This window comes from Cyclopterus lumpus, chromosome 5, assembly GCF_009769545.1.
Source record: "Cyclopterus lumpus isolate fCycLum1 chromosome 5, fCycLum1.pri, whole genome shotgun sequence".
Classification (NCBI taxonomy): Eukaryota; Metazoa; Chordata; class Actinopteri; order Perciformes; family Cyclopteridae; genus Cyclopterus; species Cyclopterus lumpus.
In genome coordinates this window covers 24317478-24334533 of record NC_046970.1, presented here as the reverse complement: position 1 = coordinate 24334533, position 17056 = coordinate 24317478, and the positions used below count along the sequence as shown (strand labels likewise).

General features: G+C 45.9%; 1 protein-coding gene across 2 annotated transcripts in view; it reads right to left on the bottom strand.

Moving 5' to 3' along the window:
* LOC117730349 (filamin-B) overlaps positions 1–16633 on the bottom strand; it is a 47550-nt gene extending 30917 nt beyond the window's left edge. For both annotated transcript variants that reach the window (XM_034532011.1, XM_034532012.1), the window contains exons 1-4: positions 16205–16633; positions 638–747; positions 370–505; positions 154–251 (exon numbers count right to left, since the gene is read on the bottom strand). In XM_034532011.1, coding sequence (XP_034387902.1) covers positions 154–251; positions 370–505; positions 638–747; positions 16205–16496 — 636 coding nt within the window. In that variant the 5' untranslated portion in view covers positions 16497–16633. The remainder of the gene's footprint in view (positions 1–153; positions 252–369; positions 506–637; positions 748–16204) is intronic.
* Between the last annotated feature and the right edge of the window lie 423 nt (positions 16634–17056).

The window sequence follows — 17056 nt, the reverse complement described above, 5'->3', positions numbered from 1 at the left end:
GAAGGAGCTGCAAGGACAACATACGAGGTTACGCCTTTCTGACGACGTCATTATTTTTGACGAAGCGCAGCTTCTTTTAACAGGATCAAAAAAGGTTAAAGGTTAAAAGGTCACGCCGAAGAAACAGATGTGGAACAGAGGAGGGACTCTAACCTGCGGGATGCCCAGCCATTCATCAGCCAGCTGCATGGCCTCAGTGGCGTTCTCCACTGGTTTCACCGGATCCCAGGTCTCCCAGTCCGGACACAGGCCTGCGAACGACATGCAGTGACACTGAGAACCACAAGAACCCTCAAGACACCACAGGAACAAATACAAATAGTTCTGCGGCCTTCAAACACACACACACACACACACACACACTCCTACCTGGTGCACAGCTGTCCACCAGTGCTCCCAGTGCCTTGCCGTTCCTCCAGTCATGGCTGAAGTTGTTGATGGGCATGTCGGGGAGCTTGTGTTGGATCCAGCCCAGCAGGCGCTGCTTCGGCGTCTTGGACTCCGGCTGCAGGAAAACCAGAACCGGCAGACTTCAGGTCAGTCGGCTTCCCCCCCCCCCCCCCGACAGAGGTAACAATATATATTTTTCTCTAAATCGTCTTTAAACCTCAACGTTAATAAGATCCGGTCTCGTTACCTTTTCGTCGTCGCCCTCCCAGATGGGCATGGAGATGGAGTAGTGCAGAATCAGAGTCCAGACCAGACCCAGGATCAGCTTCAGGTTCCCATCCACGATGGCTTTAGAGTCTTGACAGAGAGAAACAAGACAGACCTGAGGTCAGAATCGAGTTTCAAAAAAATAAAAAAAAAGGACTGATAACGTGCCTTTAAAAATAAAAAACAAACACGACGTTCATCTAAAGACTCACTGAGATGATTAAATTAAATTAAGATATAGGGATAGGAAGAAAACAACGATACAAAGTTGAGATATTTAAAAAAAGTTACAATCTCGTAGATTTACGTGTTGTTCTCTTTGGCGACGCCTGTGGCGATAAGGGGGAACTGCAGGCGTGTTAGTTTTCTTTTTGGATTTGCACTCTTTATTTTATTATTAGGCCGTTAGCTCAAGATCTCAAGACAATGACTTAATATACCTATTGAAATTAAATACTTTGAGATTACTTCAGTTCCTACGCCTCTGATCAACTCTGATCCCAGATCTGCCTTTCTGTTAGCGGAGCAGAGCAGTGCTGCTGGGTAACGTTACTCATTAATCAGACCTCACTGTACCAGCTGGTACCTCACACCAGCTCACACACACACACACACACACACACACACACACACACACACTTCAGAGTTAAGCAGACCAAACATTCCAGTCATTTTTAATCTGTCTACATTTCTCTCTCTACAATAACTTATTCATAAAAACTTTTATGGTAATTAAGTTTGTTTATCAGGCGTCTTTAGTGTCAACGCTGGTAGAAGCACACGGTGTGAAGGTTAAACCAGATATGATGATAATGTTTTCTAACTTCCATATCAAGAAACACAGAGTACGAACATGCACAAGGACGACGTGACTAAATACAACAATGAGTGAGATTATATAATATTATGATATGTAGATGCACCGTAACTTCGTGGGCTTCACACAGGTCGTCTTAATGTAGGAAAAGCAGTGGAGGAGGGAGGAAGAGGGAGGAAGGAAGAGGAGGGAGGGAGGAAGGAGGAAAATCAGTGGAGGAGGGAGGAAGAGGAGGGAGGGAGGAAGGAGGGAGGAAGAGGAGGGAGGAAAATCAGTGGAGGAGGGAGGTAGGAAAAGCAGTGGAGGAGGGAGGAAGAGGGAGGAAGGAAGAGGAGGGAGGGAGGAAGGAAGGAGGAAAATCAGTGGAGGAGGGAGGAAGAGGAGGGAGGGAGGAAGGAGGGAGGAAGAGGAGGGAGGAAAATCAGTGGAGGAGGGAGGAGGTAGGAAAAGCAGTGGAGGAGGGAGGAAGAGAGAGGAAGGAGGGAAGAAGAGAGAGGAAGGAAGGAAGAGGAAGGAGGGAGGAAGGAAGGAGGAAAATCAGTGGAGGAGGGAGGAAGAGGAGGGAGGGAGGAAGGAAGGAGGAAAAGCAGTGGAGGAGGAAGGAAGAGGAGGGAGGGAGGAAAAGCAGTGGAGGAGGGAGGAAGAGGAGGGAGGGAGGAAGGAAGAGGAGGGAGGGAGGAAAATCAGTGGAGGAGGGAGGAAGAGGAGGGAGGGAGGAAGGAGGTAGGAAAAGCAGTGGAGGAGGGAGGAAGAGAGAGGAAGGAGGGAGGAAGAGAGAGGAAGGAGGGAGGAAGGAAGGAGGAAAATCAGTGGAGGAGGGAGGAAGAGGAGGGAGGGAGGAAGGAAGGAAGGAGGAAAAGCAGTGGAGGAGGAAGGAAGAGGAGGGAGGGAGGAAAAGCAGTGGAGGAGGGAGGAAGAGGAGGGAGGGAGGAAGGAGGGAGGAAAATCAGTGGAGGAGGGAGGAAGAGGAAAAGCAGTGGAGGAGGGAGGGAGGAAGGAAGAGGAGGGAGGGAGGAAGGAAGAGGAAAAGCAGTGGAGGAGGAAGGGAGGAAGAGGAGGGAGGAAGAGGAGGGAGGGAGGGAGGAGGCGATGTGGAATCGCACACCAGGCTGACGGTCCACACACACACACACACACACACACACGATCTCCCCTGACGCCTGAGGGTGACCATGAAACACTATAATCAGCAGCCGCGTCTCCCACACACACTTCATTTGAATTATAGCTCCGTAGAACCACTCATCAGTAAACAGTCTCACACTGGAGCCTCCACACCGCCATGGTTACGTGGCGCGTGTGTGTGTGTGTGTGTGTGTGTGTGTGTGTGTGTGTGTGTGTGTGTGTGTGTGTGTGTGTGTGTGTGACCCTGTGATCCACCTGGTGAATCTGCAGCTCAGCTTCAAGTCAGCAGAACAGCTGTGGTCCAAACATGTTTCAGCAACCTTCGGGTTTAGGTGGAGCTCTGGGAGGGTGCTGCCTCACCCAAGGGTGACACAACACTTTAGACACACACACACACACACACAGAGGAGAGGTTGCCACATCCTGCGTTCTACATTCCTAATCTCTGTTTTTCCAGACTCAACACACTCATTTATCTCTTTGTATTTCTGTCGATTTCTATTTAAACGTTCTTTTTTTTTTTTACTCACTCTTCGCCTGTTTACACACACACACACACACCTTTTCCCTCAAGCTGCCACACCTCTGTGTGTGTGTGAGTGTGTGTGTGTGTGTGTGTGTGAGAGAGAGTGTGTGTCACCACCAGCCGCCACTGCAGCAAACATCCTGTCATTGAGCAGCGGCCTAACCCCCCCCACACACACACACACACACACAATGTGACACTAACTAATAGTTCATTAAAGTTCTGATGTGTCTTTTAGTTAATTTACAGTGAAAAAGTCTCTGAATTAGTTCTTTTGCACCTTGTTTTCTGGCTTGTGGCCAATTTAAGTCAAACTATTAATATTTTTGACTGCAGGTCAAACAATGAGGCTTCTTTCTTTTCCTCTCCACTGTTGTGATGAAGACGAGGAGGAAAGCAAAGATAAGAGCGATGTGAGGACCTCGGAGTGAGGACAGGAAACATTTAAGAAGAATTTATTTATTGTCGTTTATCAATTAAAACCATAGACTCTCATGAGAAGTGGACGTAGTCGCCGTGACGTCACCTATTGGTTAGGAGATTGCCGTTTTGAGGCCTCCAGTTGCCGCTGTGTGTGTGTGACAGTTTTGTGAATAACGAGGCTATCGCCATGGTAGCCTATTGTTTACATAAAGGACGACAGTGAGAGAGACAAAGACAGAAAGAGAGCGAGAGAGAGGAGAGGGTGTTAGAATAAAGATAGTCAAAACACTGATAGAAGAAGAGCAAAACAACACATGACGGACTCAAAATATTTAACTAATGTTTGTTCACACACACACACACACACACACACCCACACCTTGTTGCTTCAGGGAGCGTCATGAACGTGCTTGACCCGGCCCAAATGAGGTGAACCCTACCGACACCAGAGAGGTCCTTCGTAACGAAGTGAGAGGACGTTCGAGAGCCGTGTTCTTCTAGTTTTACTGGCTGCAACGTTTACGTGTTTAAGACTGAAGAAAATAGTTTTAAAAATCATTGAAGGAATCTCTCTTTATTGCCCTCCAACTCCGTTTTTCTTCTTCTTCTAAACACGAACCCACAGTTTTCAGTGTTAACGAGCTGCAACCACTAAAAAGGCGCACACACACACACACACACACACACACAGTTTGTCACGACTCTTCCGCCAAATTAAACAACTCTTTCATTCTGAGATCTCTCCGTCCACAACTCCATTCACAAAACAGCGCGCCCCCCCCCCCCCCGTTATAACTCAGCCTCAGATTAAACGGCGTTTAAAGCCGCTGCAGAATCCTGCTGATTTGTTGACCCGTTGCCACGGAGACGCACAGAGCACTCCAATGGAGATGTGTGTGGGTGGGAGGGAGGGAGGGAGGGGGGGTGGGGGGAGACAAAGCATGTGTGTGTTCATAAAGGTGATTCCGGTTGGAACAAAATGCCCTTTATCAGCTTGGCACACCCTCTCTCACCCTCCACCCCCCTCTCTCTCACCCTCTCTCCTTCTACCTCTCTCTCCCTCTCTCCTTCTACCTCTCTCTCTCTCTCTCTCCTTCCCCCTCTCAGGAAGTCACATAATGAGCCAACAGCAGTAACTACAGGAGTTGGGTTGGGGTGAGAAGGTTGTTGGGCTCCTGTGAGCCCAACAACCTTCTCACTGAGGAGCATCGGCCAGGAACCGACACCAGAACCAAAAACAGGCCCAGGACGCCCCCCCCCCCCCCATTACAAGAACGGCTTGCAGTGAAGCGGGCCACTAAAGCCAGACCTGTTGACCCTCGTGACCTCAAGCTGCCAGCTTGAAACCAGAGAAACACGTTCCTGACCTCCTGACGTCCGGTCTACACGAGCAGGTCTGAAGCTCCCCCTTGTTTACGCCACTACCCCCCCCCCTCCCCCCCTCAAATATAAACAACAACACAAACTCTCCATGAACAACAAAAATAACTTCTTTACAATTTCTGGACCTTTGGAGTCAAACCCGGACCAGTTGGAAAACTGAAGCACTGAGTCGGGTGTGACGCCATCGTTAAAAGCACACACACACACACGAGAAGTCAGGTAATTGTAACCCCCCCCACACCCCCCCCATGGCACAACTGCTGTCCCACTTAAAACAGCTGTTCCTTCACACGATGACGACACCACCGCCGCCTCACACACTCACACACACACACGACTTCCTGCCCAACAATTCACGGAACGGTCGACGCCTGAGGCCGATCATGGCATGAGGAAAATATTCTGTCGCACACAGCTGATGAGTCATGAAACGCATCGAAATATTACGACTAAATAAATCAATCAGACGTGAAATAAAGCCTCTCGTTATTGAATTAGCTGATTTTATTTATGACATAAAGGAGATTCACCGTTTACACGAGCAAAACCTTTTTGTTGGCTCAATCGATTCTGCAATAACGGATTTTTCTTTTGACACATGAAGGCATCATCGTCCTTTTGCACATACAGTGAATTTTGTTGTATTTTTGTGTGGTGCAAATGATTTTTGGGCGGTGGCAGAACCCATTAATATGGATCATCTATGATATGCAATTAGTATCGGCGGCAATGAAACAACCAGAGATCTCTAGAAGTTATATTTTGACTCAATGACCCAAAACCACGATCCGATCCGTGAGTTTTGGGATCCGTTGCACCTTTTATTACGCAACACGGCATCATTACGTTGTAATGAGGAACTTAGTGAAAGGAAAAATAACTGAAAGACAATGTGAAAGTCTGGAAAAGAGTTTTAGATGGAAACGTCCTTGAAAAACTAAAAAAGGAGGTACCTGTAGTAAACATGTGGAGCTACCGTGTGTGTGTGTGTGTGTGTGTGTCATGCCTCAAACGGACTGTACAGACACGCAAACACACACATTCCTCAATGTTGAGATCATAACCCCGCCCACCTGCCCCCAATTCACCACACACACACACACACACACACACACACACACCTCCCCTCCAAGGACCCGACGGACTATGACAAAAGGAACAAAAGTAACACACACACAAAAAATTCCACAAGCACTCAATTTAAAACACCATAAACACACACACACACACACACACACACACACACACACACACAGTAGCCTTTTCAAACTGCTGTCAGGTCAGTTAACCAATCTTTCACTCAACACACACTCTGTGTATGACATCACTCCTGTGTTGTGCATGTTCACAGTCCAATACAAACGACCATCATCATCACCATCATCATCATCATGTCCTTAGCCGTTTGTGCACATTTGTCATTTCTAACTTTAAATGCATTTGTTTTAATTTGAACACGTTCTCTAAATGCAATAAACCTGAACTCACCACGAGCGTTCACACACACACACACACTTTAATTAAATGTCATTTTATCGTCTCGCTGCCAGACTTCACATTCACTTTAATAACTTATTTAACTCCTTAAACACACCTAAATGTTCTTTCTTAAGATACCGTTCATGCGTTAGCTGCTTTGTTTTGTATTGTTTTATATAAATCGTCTGTTTTCGTTCAGTACGCCATGAACCGTCTCTTCGTGTCCTCAATAAAGTCATTTTTATTATTATTATCATTCATCTGGAGCTCCAAGTCGAGAAAGATGAGATTAATCTTCACCTCATTTTTTCTTCTTTCAAAACGTCCATTTCTCTGCAGGACCTGGAGGCACGCGAGAACGTATGTTTCTAATAATTTAAGCAAACTGACCCTTCAGGCCTCCGGCGTACGTCTGAGCTGTTATCAAATGATTGATCGCTTAAAAAAACCCAGAAAAAACCTTTCAAGGTCTAACATTTGAGCCGCGGTCTTCCCCCATCGCATCATGGTCGGCAACTCCCATATTTTGATGACATCAGCGCATGATGCATCGGCTGTAATAACGGCTCCCGGCTTAATAAGAGTCACATGAGCCAGCAGGCTCAGGAGGGGGCGATCCCACCGAAAGAGAAGGAAAGGAAACAGATGACAGACGGCGAGGCAAGAAAGAGGCTTTTAAAATGTCTTTGATTTGGATAATGAGGGGCGAGCGAGATGCAGAGTGTGTGTCGCTCTCTCTCTCTCTCTCTCCCTTTAATTCTGGTCATTTATAGGACAGAGATGAAGAGGGTAGAAAAATCAAACTTTGCTTTTCATTCACAAGGAATCAAAAAGAAGTGATTGAACCCGCGGGGGGAAGAAAGAAAAATAACAAAAAGGTGGACTAAAAAAAAGAAGGTGAAGCAGCATCCGGGGTCAGCCAGGGGAGACTTAAAGTCTAAATTTAAAAGAACGTACATTTCCCGTGAAGGAGGCAAGAAGACAACGAGTGAAGAACTCGATGCCGGGGCGGGACCGCGATTATCTGGCAACTCGCATCTCGTATTCGCGGACGACTTCACCGCCTTCGCGCAAACCCCGTAAAAGGAAGAAGTCGCGTGCTGAACTCGATTTGCGACGACACTCGGGTTGAATATCCTGGTTGGCGAAACGAATTTTGGCTGGAAAAATATCCACAAGACCCCTTTTTGTGAGTTTCTAAAGCGTCCAAGAACTACATCGGCCTTCTTGTTCAAGGGTTTACGGCGCTTTGATGGCGTGGCACGGACCGCCGACGCACACTCGTATCTAAAAACAACAGTGGACCTAAAGCGGAGCCTTGTGGCACGCCGCAGGTTGAAGAGCCACGGCTTGGTTTTTTTTTAAATGACGTCGATTTGAACGATGAGCGGCTGGGACGCTCCCCAAGACCGCTGGGTAAGATATTCTGGTCGGGGCGGTTTAATCGAAATCATATAAATAAATAAATTAAATAAATTAAAGAACCAGTTTGCTGTTAGAAGACGTTGGAGCGAAGAGAAGTTTCATAGAAAACAGGCAGCAGAAGAAACTTGAAGACAGGAGAACCACAAGAGAACAGAGCAACCAGCCAAGTGCTGCCCTATCATTAACACACACACACATCTGGCATTACGTCTGCATGCGTAAACAGGACACACACACACACACACACACACACACTGCAGCGTTTAGCCTTGCGTGACCTCACCCTGCCGGTTCCCAGGCTGTGATGTCATCAGAACCAGAAACATGGCCATGTGGTTCGGGAAGAGGAAGACGGAGAAGAGATGACGAACGGCACGAAGGGGAAGACGGAGACGAGTAGACCAAAAGAAAAGCAGGTGTGCAATTGGATAAAATTAGCAAATTAAAGAAAAAAATAGAAGTGGAGCTGAAAAAAAGAAGAAAGAAATAAAACAGAAGAGAAGAAGAATTGAGAGAGCGAGCGAGAGGAGTTTGAGATGTTTGTCGGCGAGCCGGGAGGTAGACCACGGTGATTATGACCAAACAATTCACCACACAGTTAAACACCACAGCATGTGTGTGTGTGTGTGTGTGTGTGTGGTTTGTTAAACTTAGAGGTTTGGACTTTTGTATTTCTTTTCTTCGTCATCATCATCATTAACCAAATATTTAGTGTACGCCGACTGTCCGTAACTCCGCGTCATGTCTGCTGCATCTCCATCCAGACAACAGTGTGTGTGTGTGTGTGTGTGTGTGTGTGTGTGTGTGTGTGTGTGTGTGTGTGTGTGTGTGTGTGTGTGTGTGTGTGTGTGTGTGTGATCAAATACGGTTCAGCACCAGAACACAAAGACACCAGCGACGCCATGACAACAACAAATCAGCATCACAAAGACGTGAGCGGTGGCTGAGAGACAAAGGGAGGTCTGTGCGAGACACTGTTTACCTCCGGCGTGTTCGGTCGGCGTCTCATCACCTTGGAAACAAAACTGCCTCCACGCTTCAGGTATCGGGTTGTTTTTTTTGTGATTTTGGCGAGCGGACCCTTTAAAAACTGTGACTTTGCGTAGCTGTTAAATATAAAAAAGGTCACATCCAGAAGCTAGTTAGCTTAGCACAAAGAATAGAAACGGGGGGAAACTGTTAGCGCGGCGCTGTCCAAAGTAACACAATCCACCGACCAGCTCCTCTAAAGACACCGAACACGGCACTCGTTTGTTTATTACATTTTACGGGCCTTTAAGTACCAACAGGAAGTTATTAGTTACCTGTGAAAAACGGCTAATTCACAATTTAATACAACAAAAAAAGTTAAAATATGTAAACTGCTGGTTGTTGGATTTTGTTGCCGTTCAGAGGGAGCCACGCTAGCCGTTTCCATCAGTTTCCAGTCTTTGTGCTAAGCTAAGCTAGCCCAATATTTCATTGACAGATACAAGTGCGGTTCAAAATAAATAAATTAAAGAAAGTAGCTGCTAAAGACGGAAGAGAAAAAAATAGTGTACTGAAAGTAACTTTTAATGAGCGTGTTCGTCACTTTGATGGTGAATAAATATAATAAATACGTAGAGATCAGACTTCGGGTCATAAATCCTTTAAATGTTTCTCAAAGTGAATTCCAGGGTCATTTGTTCCTTTTTAAAGCTTCACATTGAAAAGAAAGAAGAAAAACCAACAAAGAAGCTTTCTCTGCAGAGTGGAGGTGTGTGTGTGTGTGTGTAAGTCTATATCCCAGCCTCATGTTACCTTTTCCTTCAGTAACACAGAGGCTCTGTGTTATCACACACACACACACACACGCACACACACTTGTTTCTGTATCCACTAAATACATCTTCAAGGTCATCAGAGCTGCAGGTTAATTTTGATTAAAATAATTAACGTGGAAGTTTAAAACGCCTCCGTGTCCACGGCGTCGTCTTCGACCGCCTGGTTTCCTGTTTGGGATTCTGCAGTAAATCATGACGGAGTAAAACCAAGGTAGTTCTTCAACCCCCCCCCCCCCCAAAAAAAAGGTGTTTTTTCTTTTCGTTCCAAGTCACGCTTTCCAAAACCGCTTCATCAAGTCTGAGTTTTCGACCTCAGAGCCGTGATCTGGCTGCGATTGTTGATCTGGCTGCGATTGTTGATCTGGCTGCGATTGTTGATCTGGCTGCGATTGTTGTCGCGGTTGTAAACAGCGATCATCAGCATCTCGACAAACAGTAAACAAGGAGCTGCTGTAGCTGGAAGTCTGGACGGGTAAACCACCGCCTCTTCTTCCTCCTCTTCATTCTCCTCCGCTTCTTCAACCTCCTTATCTTCCTCTCCTTCAACCTCATCTTCCTCTTCTTCTTCCTGACCCTCCTCTTCAACCTTATCTTCCTCTTCAACCTCTTCCTCTTCTTCTTCCTGACCCTCCTCTTCAACCTTATCTTCCTCTTCAACCTCTTCCTCCTCTTCTTCCTCACCACCTTCTTCTTCAACCTCATCTTCCTCTTCATCATCCTCTTCTTCTTCAACATGTGCACCAAAGATGAGCAAAAGGCCTCAGTGGTAAACACGACAGCAGCGCTGGTGTTTCTTTATTTTTGTTTCCTCTTCAGGAGGCGGAAACAAAAACAAAGAACCCAACCAGACGAAAAGAAAAAAAAAGAGGAAACAAAAACACAAAGAGAGCGTTAACATATAGTTCAAAAGGAGCGAACGCGGCGGCCAACTCAAACACGCCAGCTCTGACTTACGGACCCGGGGAGGCGAGAGCCCATTCGTCCCTTCAGTTTCCAGCGGAAAAGAAAAAATAACTTCAGGCGAAATGTTATCGTTTCGCTCGACCGACGCGCTCTTTGCACCGCGACAGAATTGGCCCTTTTTCAAAAAAGGGTTGTTCTTCAACCGGCTTGTTGGAACAGAGGAAAGACGACGGTTTGGGAGTTTTACTTTGTTTACGTCGGAGGTGTTTCACTACTTTTTTTTTGTTGTTAAATTCGCACGTTTTCCTCGCGAGTTAAGAACTTTCTCCGTTCTCCGTCGTCTCGTAAGCCGTCGACAGAGACGCAGGTCAAAAAACGTTCCCACCGAACTCCTCTCACCTGGATTTACCTGAGAAATCTCGTTCGGTCGAACCGTTAAGTGTGCAAGTCCTGACACGCCTACTTCGACACACCTGAACAATACATTTTCATCTCGCCATGTTTCTTGTGAAATGTAAGAAACACTGGACAGAAAAAGAAAAAAAAAACACTATTTTCATGAGAAAATACAACAACCACCCCCCCCAAAAAAAACATGTTTCCAATATAATTTCCATTCTTTGAGGAGGTTAGACGGATATGAAGAGCGACACATTCACCGAACAGAATGTTTCTCTTGCGGTCGAGCTGGAAACATTTTAAGCAAATGACAGAGCCCTCGACAGCATGACGTGCACGAATAGACAATGGAGACTTCAAATCAGCACAGAAACCAACAAACGACGGCATTGTGAGTGAAAGAAGTTTTAAAAACACCTCAGTGACACACAAATTATACACAGAAGCTTTAGGGACACACACACACACACACACACACACACACACACACACACACACACAACGCTGCTGCACTGAAACCACACATCCATCAGCTGTCAGAGTCCAACATGCCCGGAGACTGTTGTTGACACACAGCAGCACCATGGCAACAGGAGGTGAGAGAGGGGGAGAGAGAGAGAGAGAGAGAGAGACTAATAAGGCTAATTATTCATCTTAATTCATCACTCTGGTCTCTAAAATTAAGGAGCGTCGCTATCCTGCTGAAGCAGATCTGGTTTTAGAAGCTGCACACACTGTTTCTCAGATGCAGTGCTAGCAGTTAGCCTCTAGCAGTTAGCAGGTAGAAGTTAGCCGTTAGCAGGTAGAAGTTAGCCGTTAGCAGGTAGAAGTCAGCCACTAGCAGGTAGAAGTCAGCCACTAGCAGATAGAAGTCAGCCAATAGCAGATAGAAGTCAGCCACTAGCAGGTAGAAGTCAGCCACTAGCAGGTAGAAGTCAGCCACTAGCAGGTAGAAGTTAGCCACTAGCAGTAGCAGCAGGTAGAAGTTAGCCACTAGCAGTAGCAGAAGGTAGAAGTCAGCCACTAGCAGTAGCAGAAGGTAGAAGTCAGCCACTAGCAGGTAGAAGTCAGCCACTAGCAGGTAGAAGTCAGCCACTAGCAGGTAGAAGTCAGCCACTAGCAGGTAGAAGTCAGCCACTAGCAGGTAGAAGTCAGCCACTAGCAGGTAGAAGTCAGCCACTAGCAGGTAGAAGTCAGCCACTAGCAGGTAGAAGTTAGCCACTAGCAGTAGCAGCAGGTAGAAGTTAGCCACTAGCAGTAGCAGAAGGTAGAAGTCAGCCACTAGCAGGTAGAAGTCAGCCACTAGCAGGTAGAAGTCAGCCACTAGCAGGTAGAAGTCAGCCACTAGCAGGTAGAAGTCAGCCACTAGCAGGTAGAAGTCAGCCACTAGCAGGTAGAAGTCAGCCACTAGCAGGTAGAAGTCAGCCACTAGCAGGTAGAAGTCAGCCACTAGCAGGTAGAAGTTAGCCACTAGCAGGTAGAAGTTAGCCACTAGCAGGTAGAAGTTAGCCACTAGCAGGTAGAAGTCAGCCACTAGCAGGTAGAAGTCAGCCACTAGCAGGTAGAAGTCAGCCACTAGCAGGTAGAAGTCAGCCACTAGCAGGTAGAAGTCAGCCACTAGCAGGTAGAAGTCAGCCACTAGCAGGTAGAAGTCAGCCACTAGCAGGTAGAAGTCAGCCACTAGCAGGTAGAAGTCAGCCACTAGCAGGTAGAAGTCAGCCACTAGCAGGTAGAAGTCAGCCACTAGCAGGTAGAAGTCAGCCACTAGCAGGTAGAAGTTAGCCACTAGCAGGTAGAAGTTAGCCACTAGCAGGTAGAAGTCAGCCACTAGCAGGTAGAAGTCAGCCACTAGCAGGTAGAAGTTAGCCACTAGCAGGTAGAAGTTAGCCACTAGCAGGTAGAAGTTAGCCGCTGTTTTCGAAGGAGACGCTCCAGCTCACGTGAAACTCAGTGATTATAAAATGCATCTTGAGTCACGGACGGAAACACAAGTCACTTCACACAGTGCAGCCGACCTTTAAAAGCACAGCCTGAAGGTGTGCGTGTGTGTGTGTGTGTGTGTGGTCACAGATCCCATCAAGCCTGTTCTCAACAATGTCACCTGGTTCCTCTACACAGTTAAATAAATACAAATAAAAACTTTCAAGCAGCTTTAAATTTGGGGGAAGTAAACTAAAAAGATAAATAAACTAAAAGCCGTAAAATAATCTGGTGCGATGTGGTTGGCGCTCGTTCCAGCGGTCTAATGGCGTTCGGCATGTTTTATTGGACGGCGTTGAGCATCGCGGACCAATAAAAACTTCATCGTAATCAGTTTGCGGTACTTTCGATCTTTGTTGGCGCAAATTCTGCCGTTGAAAAAAAAAAAAAAAAAAAAAAAATCTGCTTATTTTTAGTTTCACATTGACGGCACGTTTCAGTCTCAGCAGCATCGTTAAAAAAGATTTTCATACGTTATTATATTATATTATATTATATTATATTATATTATATGGCTTTCAAAGGAGTTTCCCCACTGGGGATTAATAAAGCTTTCTAATCTAAAAAATATATATAAGAAAAGAAAAAAAGAACCGGTTTTTGGGGGTTTACGTTGTGACAAATGGCCCACATTCATTTTTTAGCGTGAACACAAATCATTTATAAAAAACACCTGGCGGGTATCGTTGTTATGTGTTTCCGTGTTACCATGACGACACACACACACGAAACAGACTCACAAGACGGAGAAGAATAGCGGCGTGGCTGTCGGGGGCTGGAAATAAGGTCCGATTATTGATTATTGGTTGAGATCAGTCAGAAAAAAGGCGTGGCTTTAAACATGAACAGCTATTTACAGACAAAACACTTAAATTCATGTTTACAATGAGGTACGCAAACATTAACAAACTCATTAAAATATGGAATTATAAATGTGTGTGTGTATATATATATATATATATATATATATATATATATATATATATATATATATATATATATATATATATATATTATTTAATATTGCTAAAAAAAAAAAAAAAAAAGATCTCAACAATATGAACGTTCTGTTCATTTCAGTTCAATCCAACTTACACCGAAGTCATGACGCAACACACCTGTCTGCACAAGTGGAGGGCCCACACCCTTTTTACACAACACACACACCCCGCTCAATGTCCACAGGGGAAGGTAAAACACACTCATGGTTGTGCAATCTCAGAGCGATAAAGTCAGTCTGACTCAGTCTCGCTCTCTACCAGTCTCTCTCTCTTAGTTAATTTATTAAATTCTTCCAGGGTTGATGTTCCCGTCGTGCAAACCTCCCAGCGGACAGTGAACGCAGCACGGCGTGGAGGAGCAGCAGGAGGGAGAAGGAGTCGACACTATTGTCCAAAGAGCTCGATTAATAAGAAGAGAATCCTGAGAGGTGTTGACGTCGTCCTCGGAGTGCGTTAAACAAAAGCCAGAGGCCTCACGAGGGGCCCCTGAACACAACACACACACACACACACACACACACACACACACACACACACACACACACACACACACACACACACACACACACACACACACACACACACACACACACACACACACACACACACACACACACACACACACACACACACACACACACACACACACACACACACACACACACACACACACACACACACACACACACACACACACACACACACACACACACACACTGGTTCACGCCTCCCGTCACGGAGGTGATGCATCTGACAAACCGACGCTAGCTTCAGGTTCCGAGCGCGCTCACGTGGACCTCCAACGCGCCTCGTTGGAGAACCACGATAAGGATCTCGGGTCCGGTTCCCCGAGAGAGGAGGGGTTTGGTTTTTGGGGCGTGAAGCCAAAGATGAGACAATCACCACATGAGACTTTAAACGTGAATTAAAAGAAAAAGCTGTACGAGTGATGAAGAAGATGAACAGGTACTCATACGTGGTCATTTTGTCTCCATGGTAACGGCATACACGCATCACCACGTGACTCTATACTGCAATGTTTTACTAGCTCGTCACTTAAAGAGGTGAGAGAGGGTGAGACAGAGAGCATGAGAGAGAGATATATGAGAGTGAGTAAGAAAGAAGAGTGTAAGAAAGAGTGAGAGGGTGAGTGAGTGATAGATATGAGAGTGAGTGAGAGAGAAGAGTGTAAGAAAGAGAGGGTGAGTGAGTGAGAGAGAAGAGTGTAAGAAAGAGAAGGTGAGTGAGTGAGACAGAGTAAGAAAGAAGTGTAAGAAAGAGAGGGTGAGTGAGAGAGATATGAGAGTGAGTGAGAGAAGAGTGTAAGAAAGAGTGAGAGAAAAAGAGGGTGAATGAGAGAAGAGAGAAGGGGTGAGTAAGTTGGTGAGAGAGTGAGACAGCGAGAAAAGGGGTAAGAAAAAGAGTGAGTGACTTTAAAAAGTCCTCACAAGCATTCAGAGTGAGAAGCTGTTAAAGAGATCGATGTTTTAGTTTTTTAAAACGTTGCATTTCTGCATAAAAACAATGTGGACCCAGATAATGATGTTGTTTACCAATCAGCTTAAAACAAACAACGTATCAGTTGTTCAATAAAAGCAGATTCTTTGCTCAAAACAACATCTGGATGTTGTTATTTATGAAGCAAATATAGAACGATTATCTCAGTCGGTAATGTGCAGCCAATCAGATGTGAGGTCATTGTGTTTGAGAACAAACAACTTGTTAAACAAACAAACAAACAAAAGGAGGAAGAAGCAGAACCGCCGAGCTGCAGGTGAAGGCCAATAACATGGAGTTCCACCCACAAGCCCTCACGTGACGTCAGGCTCATTAACACAGGTGTGTCCTCATTAAAATCACAGACGCCACGCCCACAACGCGCCAGACTGCATTTGGAAATAAGTCACTAATTACTGTGAGTCAGGGGTCAAGGGTCAAGGGGTAAGCCCTCAGTCGTTTGATTTGCATTTTTACACTTAAGGCCGAATTAAAGAGTGAATCCGACTGATTCTATAAATATGAAGTACAATAAAGTAATATGCACGTGGTCGAGTGGAAGAAGCTGTTAGAGGTTAAAAAGACGCTTTATTAAAGGGGGTCCGGGCTTTGCACCACATAAAAAAGGTCGGCGGGGCCATAAAAGTTGTGAAAACATTATGAGACACTAAATATGAGTACCAGACACATGTGGACTCTCCCCTAACATGAAAACCCTATTTATGTATTTTTGGAGGTCAACAGCTGCGGTGCTTTCTTTTGAATGAACGGGTGCGGGACTCACCGATGGAGACCAGCTTGATGTTCTCCTTGTCCAGGAACTCCAGCGCCACCGACACGTTCTCCAGCTTCATCTGCCTGAAGTTGGGCCTCGGGTGGTACTTTCTGGACATCTTCTTGTGGCTGAGGACCTCCAGCAGGGCGATGAGCCTCAGGCCGTCGCCCAGGTCCAGCTGCAGGTCCCCGATCCGCTTGTTGACGCACTTCAGGTGCTCGTTGATCCAGCGCGTAAAGGTGTTCTGCTGGATCTTCTTCCACGGCGCGTCCTCCGCCAGGTCCTTCTCTGTCACGGGCATCTTTTAACTTGTTTTTATTGTTATTTACTTAACGCTGTTCGGGCTTCAGGTGAGATGAGGGAGCTGTGGGTCCCGGGAGCGTGGTCTCTATTCCCCGCAGGACGTTTCCTCGGAGCAGCCTGAAGTTGGTTTGGAGTGAGTCGGTTCAAAAGCTCCCTGAGACACACTGTGCTGCGTTCAGGCACCGCTTTCAAAGCTCGGATTTCATCCTCTTCTTCTTGGGGTGTTTGCGGGCAGTTGGGATCCTTATTGACGCATTACTGCCTCCTTCTGGACGTGAACGTTTACTTCCAATACACTCACGAGACTTTGAACTATTTCCTCAACTGCTAGACGCAGTTTACATTTAAGGGTACTTTGGGAGTATTTTCAATTACTGCTACTTCACATCTACTTGTTTGTATCTTATTAATTTTCGTTGCATGTTCTGATTAATAATGCAAAAAAAAAAAAAGCTTCTCAAATGTAACGTGTCGGAGGACCGTTTTCTATTTATCTTAAAAATCTAACGTTTCATCTCGTTAGATAATTGTCTGACTGTTTTTGTTGTTGTTGTAAGT